Source organism: Mastomys coucha, unplaced genomic scaffold, assembly GCF_008632895.1.
Source record: "Mastomys coucha isolate ucsf_1 unplaced genomic scaffold, UCSF_Mcou_1 pScaffold12, whole genome shotgun sequence".
In the NCBI taxonomy this organism is placed as follows: Eukaryota; Metazoa; Chordata; class Mammalia; order Rodentia; family Muridae; genus Mastomys; species Mastomys coucha.
Window position 1 is genome coordinate 86731617 of NW_022196894.1, and position 11233 is coordinate 86742849.

The following is an 11233-nucleotide window of genomic DNA, read 5'->3' on the forward strand; positions in this document are numbered from 1 at the left end:
CATATTTATTTAATAATAACAAAGCAAAGCAAGGAAAGCAAAAAATATTTTCAGTATGGAGCACTAAAAAACAAAAGACAGAAAGAGAAGAGTGAGATTTCAATGATTGTGTCTTGAGTATTAAAGAAACTAAGTGTAGAATGAGGCATTGTCTTGAAACTAGATCCAGATTTTCACAATGAAGCTCTGTGATCTGACCTTGGGATCCTAACATATGAGTGCAATTATCTAAGTTATGCAGCGTTGTTTGGGCAGTAAATTCTGGAACTTGGATGTTTTCTGAAGAATAGTAGAGACATGTGTGATGCCATAATGCCTGTGGGTTTTGTCACCAAACATCCAGGTTTATAAAAGGCCCTTGCCAGATGGTTTCATCCAAGAAACCTACTGTTTCATCTTCCTCTGAACGCTCCACTCCTGAAACCATGTGTTATTATGGCAGCTACTATGGAGGCCTGGGCTATGGCTATGGGGGCCTGGGCTATGGCTATGGTGGTCTAGGCTGTGGCTATGGCTGTGGTTATGGCTGTGGCTATGGTGGCTATGGCTATGGCTGCTGTCGCCCACTGTGCTGTAGAAGATACTGGTCTTATGGCTTCTACTGAGGACATTATGCAGATACCCAACCTTTCTGACCAGAAGGGCTTCCAAGTGTTTTTACACCAGGAACTCAAAAATGTCTTCAAAATTTCTAACTTTAGGACAAAATGTATAAAAGAGAATTGAAATTCAACATGGTCATCTAATTCCTCATCTGAATTTGGACCGTGAGAGTATTTTATATTATCCTCATCATACTCTGTAAAATGATTGTAAATTTAACTCTCAACCATTTGTTGAAAGGTGTATCATCAAATAACTAAATGAATAAACTCTACAAAATACCATCTGCATTTTCCATGCTTTTGTATCTGATTGGTTATATTGGTGGAGCTGGTTGCAGGAATGGGTGAGGGGAGTATAAGAAAGGATGTTATTTAAGGAGATTGTCATGGAGAAGGAAAAGGGGGAGAAATAAGGTAAGGAGAGGAATTTAGAGAAAGAAGCAATTCTTGTCAGAGTTCAAATGCAGATGGTCATTTTCTTGTGTTTATAACATGATTGTTATAAAGAATACAAGAATATACTTGGTAGTGTACCTATTTCTTTAGGATTCAGTGATCTTGATCTCATTGTATAAGAATCCGTGTGTATTGTAGATTATCTGTCACTTCCCTATGTGTTTGAAATCATGTCACATGCTATTTTTCTCATAGCTACAAGAAGTTACATTTCCATCAACAATAGAGAAGGGTGCCCTCCAATACATGCTTTGTAACATTCATCTTTCTTATTTCTAATACTAACAGTCTAACAACTGTTGGCTAAAATCTCAACTCTCTTTTGATTTGTATCTCTGAGATATTAGTGAAGTACAACATTATTGAGTCCAGTTGTCCATCATATCTATTCCTGTGCAAAACACCTATTCTAAATCTCTGCCTATTTTAGCATCCATTCATATTTTTTTGGCAGGGTAGCTTATATATATATACATGTATATATGTATATATATATGTATGAATATTCATATACACATATATATACTTGTATATTCATACTTATATACATATACAAATATATATAACTCCCCACTCATATTTCTGTATTGTTTACTTTGCTAATATTCTCATTTTCTTCTTCTGTGTGGAACACCTTTTTATATAGTCGTTTAGTTTTTCAGAATTTGTTAGCTGTATCTCTGAAGGTTTACTATTTCACTGTTTATTATTCTTTTGTTTGCATTTCTGACATCCTATGTGTGTGTTGCATGATTGATTTTATGTTATCTTTATCATACTCTGTTCAATGATTTTAAGTTTGACTCTCTACTTTTGTAAAAGGAAAATATGTGTAGTAACCAATATCTATATAATTTAACTGATCAAAACCATTTCTCTATGTTCTATGCTTTTTTATCTTGTTAGTCGTGTATGTTTATGCTAAAATGATGATGTAGTGAAGTAGAGAAATTTGCTGAGGATCAAAATAAGAAAAATAAAGAAGAAAAGAGGAAGTTCATAATCTGCAGAGGGTTTCAGCATTCATCTACAGATGGACATTTGGCTGTTTATAAAGCAACTACTATAAGCAATGTAACAATAAGCATGGTAATGTGCCTATTTCTTTTAGATCCAGTAATTTTCTTCTAATTATATAAGAAGCACTATGACTTCTAGATCACCTGTCCCTTCCTTATATATTTGCAAACATGCCACATGCTTTCTTCTGTCATGGCTGTACCACGTTATCTTCTCATTAACAATGGAAAAAGGTGAGCGTTTTTCCACATGCTTAGTAACATTCATCTTTTTTATTTCTAATATTACGTATCTAACCATTGTGGTCTGAAATATCATGTTTTGTTTGCATCTTTGTGTTATTAGTGATGGAAAACATTATTCTGTCCATTTGTCCTTCTTGCTCTTTGAATAATATCTGTTCTATAAATCAGCTCGTCAGCATTCATTTATATCATTTTAACTGTTTAATTTACCTGTGTACATCCTCCAAAAAAAATGTGTTAGTCTTCTGCCTGCTATACTTGTTTTCTTTTTTTTGTGTGCTACATCTTTCCACCCAATTTGGAGATATCTATTTTTATTGTAATCCTCACCCACAGAAACTAATTTTTGTTGCCCAGCTTGTCTTGAGATTGGGGCCTGTTACGGTGTGTGACCATATTACCAGAAGTCCTATCATTAACAAATCTGATCTTTCAGCAGCTATCAAATGGTAAGTGCTTCTCAGCTAATGATAGCTGAATTCTCTCCTCCATCTATACTAGGATTTTTTGTTTCTGTTGGGAGCTTACTCAGGTATTGTGTATATTGTCACAATCATTGTGGGTTGAAATATCTATTTACCATGCTGTGTGTTGAAAACAACTCCCTTGAAGTCATTCACCACCTCAGATTTTTACAATACTTCTATCCCCCTTCTACAAAGATCCTGTGAGGCTGTAGCAGGTAGTATGATGTGCATGTCCAATTTAGGATTGAGAGCACCACCTATGTTTAAATGCATATTAACCATTTTGGACAGCATGTCTCTGTTGACTGCCAGTTACTGCAAAAGCTTCCTTGATTGGGTTTAAGGCATATAGTGATTTATTTTCATGAGGCATTTAAATGGTATGCCCATTTCACAGGATAATTAGTATCTAGTTCTCCTCTTGGACCTGTGAACCTGTGGTTTTTAATTTTTTATTACATTTAGTTTTGCATTCATTTTCTAGTGTTGGGATATGAGATACGCATATGCTATATGGTGCACCTAGAAGTCAGAAGATGTGACAGTGGATTTTCTCCTTCCACTATATGAGATGCTCTGATAAAAACTCAGGTCTTAGGGTGTAATAATGCCTTTACCCATTGAATTATCTCATAAGCCTAGCATTTGACTTTCTCAGTATGGCTTATTGTGCTTAACATAATTACCAGTAGTACCTATTTGGGGACAGCAGAATAATTTTTATAGAAACTAGGATATGGAATGACAATAATATCCTGCTCATGGATTAGCAGATTAAAAACATGGAAGTGGCTGTTTGTTGAAGCAATACACAGATTTCATGCAATCTTCATCAAAAATTCTAATTATATTCTTACCAAAATTAGACAACACATATGAAGGCACAAAATGACATTAATAAATAATACAAAGCAGGAAGGAGGAGACTGGACCTGCCACTGAAACTGGCCTTAAATTATAATAAAAACTAACTAACAATATCAGATAAACCATACAGAAAATTTAAAGACTATGTATGAATAGAATACATTCAGATTAAACCAAAATATGTTCATGTAGATAATAACTATCATCAAGTTAAAGTTACTTAACAAATAATCACATCATTCTTCATTAGAAAGGCTTGGTGAATGCACTTCTCTTGATAAACTTATTCTAAATAACAAAGCAAACAAAGAAAAGAGAATACAAAGACCTTTTATCTGTGGAGTATTACAAAACAGATATAAAAAATAAGAGAGAGCTATTTCAATGATTTGTATTGTGGCACAGAAGAATTTTATAAGTATTAAATAAAACAGAGACAAAATCAGGCAGTCTTAAATGCAGTATCAGAATTTCATGTTAAAATCTTGTGCTTTGACCATGAGATCCTGACATGTGAGCACAATTATTTCCAGTTATGCAGCTTTGTTTGGCCAGTAAACTATGATACTCTGATGTTTTCTGAGGCAGGGTGGAGACATGTGACATTTTAATGCTTGTGGTTTTCTCCATCAAACTCCCAGGTGTTTAAAACGTCTATGTCAGTGGATGACAACTGGACACAAGGATCCTACTACTAGTCATTTGCTAAATCATCTAGTTCTGACAACATGTGCTACTATGGCATCTACTACAGAGGTATGGGCTATGGATATGGAGGCCTAGGCTGTGGCTCTGGGTGTAGCTATGGTAGCTATGGTTATGGCTGTTGCCACCCACTCTATTGTAGAAGATACTGCTTCTATGGCTTCTACTGAAGAGTTTCTACAGCTGCCCAGCCCGTAGTCTGTCATGTACTGTCTTGCAGACTTATCTTTAAGTTTCCTCACATGAGGAATTCTTACATATTTTTATAATTTCAAACTTTATGCTAAACTTATCTGAGAAAAACCAACAATACCTGACCATTTTTATCATTTTTGTCTGGACTCTGTGACAGCTTGCAAATATTTTTATCAATTACTTTGTGAGGATCTGTAAAATGTGGTCAGCTGTGAACCCTTTATGTTTTATCAAGCCGTATGCATTATTATTAGTGTATTTCACTGTAGATTTTTGCTTTCCTAGAGTTTTAGTAAATAATCTCTCAATTTGTCACATATATTTATGTATGTGTTTGATTTTCCACATATTCATGGGTTTATTTAAGTGAGAGATGGAAGGAAGCCAAGAGACGTGGAGGAAGAAAGATTTTATTTAGTTGTCTAATATTAATAATAGGGAAATATATCATTTCTTACTAAAAGCTCATTAAAAATATAATCACCTATCATCCTGAGTGAGGCAACCTAATCACAAAAGAACACACATGGTATGCACTCACTGACAAGTGGATATTAGCCCAGAAGCTTGGAATACCCAAGATACAATTGACAAACCACATGAAACTCAAGAAGAAGGAAGACCAAAGTGTGGATATTTTACACTTAGAATGGGAAACAAAACTCCCATGGAAGGAGTTACAGAGAAAAAGTGTGGAACAGGGACTGAAGGAATGACCATCTAGAGACTGCTCTACCTGGGGATCCATCCCATATACAGTCACCAAACACAGACACTATTGTGAATGCCAACAAGTGCTTGCTGACAGAAGCCTATTATAGCTATCTCCTGAGAAGCTCTACCAGTCCCTGGCAAATACAAAGGGTGGATGTTCACAGCCAACCATTTGATTAAGCACAGGGTCCCCAATGGAGGAGACAGAGAAAGGACCCAAGGAGCTGAATAGGTTTGCAGCTCCATAGGAGGAACAACAATATGAACTAACCAGTACCCCTCAGAACTCCCAGAGACTAAACCACCAACCAAACAGTACACATGGTGGAACTCATGGGTCCAGCTGCATATGTAGCAGAGGATGGACTTGTCTGCTATCAATGAGAAGAGAGGCGCTTGGTCCTGTGAAAGCTCTATGCCTCAGTGTAGGGGAATGCCAGGACATTCCAGGAAACAGAAGTGGGTAGGTGGGTGATTAGGGGGAGGGGGAGGGGAAACCAGGAAAAGGGATAACATTTGAAATGTAAATAAAGAAAATATGTAATTTTAAAAAATCCTTTTCACTCTCAGCACTCCTGAGCTGTCTAGAGATCTTTGTATAGGACTGAGGTCTCCTGAACTTTCCCTTCCCACATTGGTATGTCCATTGTCCTTGTTCAACTTATGTTTAGAAAGTCATGTTGCTGAGGGTTTATGAGTATAGATTCTGATGTTCCTTGACCACACAATTTCACAGTGAAATTCCTCTGACTTTTAAAATCTTCCCTCTCCTTTTGCAATGATCCCTGAGCCTTGGGTGCAAGCGCTGTTTGATATAAACAGACATAGGTAGAGATATAGACATAGAGATGTGTTTGTGTGTATCTCTGTATGCATTAATCTTGTCCAAACTAAAAATTATTTCAATCTTTATTTTATCTGTATTCCACAATTAAGATGATAAGACTAAAAGTAATGACATGCTGGTATAAAATATGAGAAACTGAAGGACCCCTATTCTGGAGAACATTCTGTAAAAGAAAAATGGGTTCTCTTTGAGCTTTGCTTACCAGGTCTAGGAAACCATATTTAGAGACATAAATGCACATGTCTGTAATAACACTTGCTATGTGATCCAGAGAAGAAAAGAGATCCAGGTTACTCTAGAAATGTTATTTTTATTTGTATTTATTATTCTATCACAAATTATATGCCAGCTGCAGTTTATCCTCCTTTTTGGCCTCCTAGTCCCTCCCCTACCACCACCCTATCCCCCAAATCTTCTACTCCTTTATTTCTCTTCAGAAATGGACAGGCCTCACAAGCATATCAATCAAACAGAGGATAGCAAGTTTCAATAAAAGTAGGGACATCCCCTCATATTAACGTTGGATAAGGCAACCCAGTATGAAGAAAAGGGCCCCAAAAGCATGCAAAAGCGGCCCTGCTCCCACTTCTAGAAGTCCCACAAGAAGACCAAGCTACATTACCATAACATATATGCAGAGGGCTCAGATTAGACCCATGCAGGCTCCCAGATTATTGGTTCAGTCTCTGTGAGCAGCAGTGAGCCAAATTTAGTTGATTCTGTGAGATTTCTTATGGTGCCTCTGACCCTTCTGGCCCCTATAATTTTCCTACCCCTCTTCACTGGGATTCCCTAAAATTGGCCCAATGTTTTTGGCTTTGGGTCTCTGAATCTGCTCACATCAGTTGCTGTATGAAGCCTCATTTCCTACATTAAGCCTCTCTGATACCAGTTATGCTGGGATCCAACCTACAAGTATAGCAGAGTTATCATCAGGAATCACTTTATTGACTTGGTTTTGGTCTTGTTTGGTTGTATTCCTTCCAAGTGTCTGGCTTCTGGTTCGTGATCCTCCAGTCAGTGTCAAGGGTGAGTGCCTTTTCATGGCATGAGTTCCAAGCTGGACCAATCATTGGCTGGCCACTCTCCAAAGTTCTGCACCACCTTTATCATAGTGCATCTTGTAGGAAGGAAATTTGTAGGATGAATGTTTTAAGGCTGTGTTAGTGTCCCAGTTCTTCCATGGAGGGGAAAAAAAAACAAGTCCAAGTGGAGCCAAGTCCTCAACATAAAATCAGATACAATGAACCTGATAGAAGAGAAAGTAGGGCATAGCCTTGAATACATTGGCACTGGAGACAATTTGCTGAACTGAACACCAATAGTGCAGGCACTAAAACTGACAGTTAATAGATAGGACCTCATGAAACTGAAAAGTTACAATAAGGCAAAGCACACAATCAATAAGAAAAAATGGGATAATATTTTCACCAACTTCATATCTGACAGAGGGCTAATTTCCAAAATACATAAATAACTCAAGAAACTAGTAACCAACTAACCAAATATTCCAATCAAAAATTGGGATACAGATCTAAAGAAAATTCTCAACAGAGGAATCTCAAAAGGCCAAGAAGCACTTAGAAGTATTCAACATTCTTAGCTATCAAGGAATGCAAATCAAAACAACTCTGAGCTTCCATTGTACACCTGTCAAAATGGCTAAGATAAAAACACAAGTAATATTTTTAAAGTAACTCATTATGTTAAGGATGAGGAGTAAGAGGAACATCTTCCATTAGTGGTAGAAGTGCAAGCTTGTACAGCAACATAGGAAATAAATATGGTAGTTTCTCAGAAAATTGGAATTGATGTACCTTAAGACACAGCTATACCACTTCTGGGCATATAATAAAGGACATTCCATCTAACAACAAGGATACACTCAACTATATTCATAATAGCTTTATTCACAATAACCAGAAACTGTGAAACAATCTAGATGTCTCTCAACTGAAGAACTGTTAAAGAAAATGTGGTACATTTACACAATGGAGTATTACTCAGCTGTTAAAAAAATAACATCATGAAATTTGCAGGCAAATAAAGTCACTAGAGAAAATCATTCTGGATGAGGTAACCCAGACCCAGAAAGGCATACATGGTATATACTCACTTACAAGCAGATATAGCTGTAAAATAAAGTATAACCATGCTACAATCCATAGACCTAGAGAGGCTAAGTAACAAGGAAGGCTCAAAAAGAATGCATGAATCTCTGCACTCTCTGAAGGAAAGAGAAATAGAAAAGATATAGCAGGTAGACTGGAGGGCTGGGGATGGAAACAAAGAGATCAGGTTGGGTGAAGATGGATGGAGAGAGTACTGGGAGAGACAACTGGAATTGGGAGGCATTTCAGGGATGAGGTAGAAATCCAGAGCAATGGAAAGTCCGAGGAATATGCGAGAGCTATCTTAGGTAATGGGAGATGTGGAGCATGAACAGGTCATCTACTGTAACCAGGCAGGGCTTCCAGGGAGGCTGTTACCTTTTTGTTTTAATTCAGAAGTTGCCAGGATTATTTTTTTATGAAACGAAAGTGAATTACTTAGAATATTTCATCCCAAAGCAAAGGAATATACCTTCTTCTCAACATTTCATGGTACCTTCTCCAAAACTGAACATAAAATTGGTCACAAACAGGCCTCAACAGATACAAGAAGATTGAAATAATCCCATGCACCCTATCAGAGCACCATGGACTAAGGTTGGCCTTAACTACCAACAAAAACAATGGAAAACACACATACACATGGAAGCTGAACAATTTTCTACTCAATGATAACTTGGTCAAGGAAGAAAGAAAGAAAGAAAGAAAGAAAGAAAGAAAGAAAGAAAGAAAGAAAGAAAGAAAGAAGGAAAGAAGGAAAGAAGGAAAGGAAGAAAAAATAGGCTTTTTAGAATTTAATGAAAATGAAGACACATCATACCAAAACTTATGGGACACAATGAAAGCAGTGGTTAAAAGGAAAACGCATAGCTATAAGGACTTCCAAAAAGAAACTGGGTAGAGCTTACACTAGCAGCTTGACAGCACACCTGAAAGCTCTAGAATAAAAAGAAGCAAAACACCCAAGAGGAGTAGACCACAGGAAATAATCAAACTCAGGGCTAAAATCAACCAAATAGAAACAAAAAGAACTATACACAGAATCAACAAAACCAGGAGCCGGTTCTTTGAAAAAATCAACAAGATAGATAAACCCTTAGCCAGACTAACCAGAGGGCACAGAGACAGTATCCAAATTAATAAAATTAGAAATGAAAAGGGAGACATAGCAACAAAATATATCTTAAAATAACTATTCTGTTTGTTGAATATAAACAGTTGAAAATATTAAAATCATGTTCTACCAAAAAAGTTAGATAAAAGAAAAAAGTACATAGAAAACATTTCATATCAATTTGGAAGAAAATAATAACCAAAGTTCAAAAGATACTAATAGGCATAATTTTTTAATTAAAAGATACAAGAGAATATTATTTACTATAGACTGGTAAATGAAGGCAAATCCTGGCTGGAATATCAATAATTGTATTTGTTTCATGTTATCATTTGTTGGATTTAAGGCAAAATCTCTCTCTCTCTCTCTCTCTCTCTCTCTCTCTCTCTCTCTCTCTCTCTCTCTCTCTCTCTCTCTCTCTGTCTGTGTCTGTGTGTGTGTATGTGTGTGTGTGTGCATGTGCACATAATGTTGTCATGGACCCTCTATAATTTAAATTCAAATTATTGAACTTGTAAAAGCCTACAAAAAACATAAAAGACAAATTTTAATGACCAACAAAAGTATCAGCCAAGCATTGGAGTTTTCAGGTTAGAAATTCCAAATTAGTCTTGCAGGAAATCAAGAAATTTTTCAGTCTATGTGAAATCTGTGGAAACTCACCATAAAATAAAAAGTTAGTTTCAAAATCACTAAAACAAGGCAAGAGTGGAGTTATCAGCTAAATACACTGAGCTAAGTTATTAAACTTAAACTTGAGCAGATTAATTAAATTCAACAAAATGATTTCAAAATGGGATGTAAAACACTGAAGATAGCAGATAGAAACTCTCAAAGCTCATGGATGGGAGGCACACATTCACTCATAATTCATCGAGGATGACAAAAATATGCAGTGGAACTGTTTGTTCAAATACTTTATATTTTTCAACATTGTTAAAAGATTGTCTATTCACTGTCCAGGGAGAAAAAAAAAAACACAATTAAAATCTTATGCAAGCATAATAGAATCACTGAAAATTAAATTCAAGCCCCAAATCTTAATTTAGTCAACAACACAACATAAACTCATTATCTGGAAAAAGCAAGGAGAAAGAGGATGGAAAATACTGTAACAGAGACAAAGAGAGCTGGAAGAACATGATGTTTTGAGGTTGGATTATAAATAAATGCTAGTCTAGAATGACTTACAAAATTTCCATACAATAAAAATAAATATGTTAACAAAATCTAAACAAAGGAATAATAAAAAGTTTAAAAGCTTACAGCACATTTTAATAAATAGTTAAATTTATCGAGGGTGTCTATAAAATGGTTATAGTTATTTTTAGGTTAAAAAAAAATCCAGACTGGGAGTAACTGGGACCAGTGGGACCAAGCACACATCTGACAGCTCAGTGACTCGGGTTCCTTCCAGTCTGTCTGGGCTGATGTCCCTAGTTAATCGTCTTTGTTTCTTTTGGGTATATAAATACTTTTGAAATATATAAGCTGTTCTGAAAACCATAGTACAGTGTAAAAACATGAAATAAACAATACTACTAATAGAGAGGCTGAGATAGGAGAAGAAAAATTTCAAGACCTTTATGTTCTACACAGCAAGACACTGTCACAAGCAAACAGCTGAAAATGTATATAGATTGGACAATATTGGACCTATTTCTCCACTTACCAAATTAGAGAGACCATTGGATGACAATCAACATTTCTAATTCCTCATATTATTGGATTTCAATTGATACAAAGAGTGAGACTGAATGTTTTGCTTGACGTTTATAACTCTTGTATCTAGTTTGAAGAAGAGGACTTTATAAGTTACCTTTCTCTGAGATGAATGCTTTTCCAAATTATCACAGCTAATGAACCAAATTTTTACTCTCACCTAAT

The 11233-nt window shown here is 35.9% G+C and overlaps 2 protein-coding genes across 2 annotated transcripts; both read left to right on the forward strand.

Moving 5' to 3' along the window:
- The first annotated feature begins 425 nt into the window (after window positions 1–425).
- LOC116086592 (keratin-associated protein 20-2-like) lies at window positions 426–605 on the forward strand. Its single transcript, XM_031364799.1, has one exon. It carries the CDS (start codon window positions 426–428, stop codon window positions 603–605), a length of 180 nt encoding a protein of 59 aa, XP_031220659.1.
- Window positions 606–4388: 3783 nt separating this feature from the next.
- Window positions 4389–4535, forward strand: LOC116086593 (keratin-associated protein 20-2-like). Its single transcript, XM_031364800.1, has one exon. It carries the CDS (start codon window positions 4389–4391, stop codon window positions 4533–4535), a length of 147 nt encoding a protein of 48 aa, XP_031220660.1.
- The last annotated feature ends 6698 nt before the right edge of the window (window positions 4536–11233 follow it).

What these genes read in the sequence shown, in the direction of transcription:
- LOC116086592 (XM_031364799.1), top strand. Translation starts at nt 426, where the DNA reads ATGTGTTATTATGGCAGCTACTATGGAGGCCTGGGCTATGGCTATGGG.
- LOC116086593 (XM_031364800.1), top strand. Translation starts at nt 4,389, where the DNA reads ATGTGCTACTATGGCATCTACTACAGAGGTATGGGCTATGGATATGGA.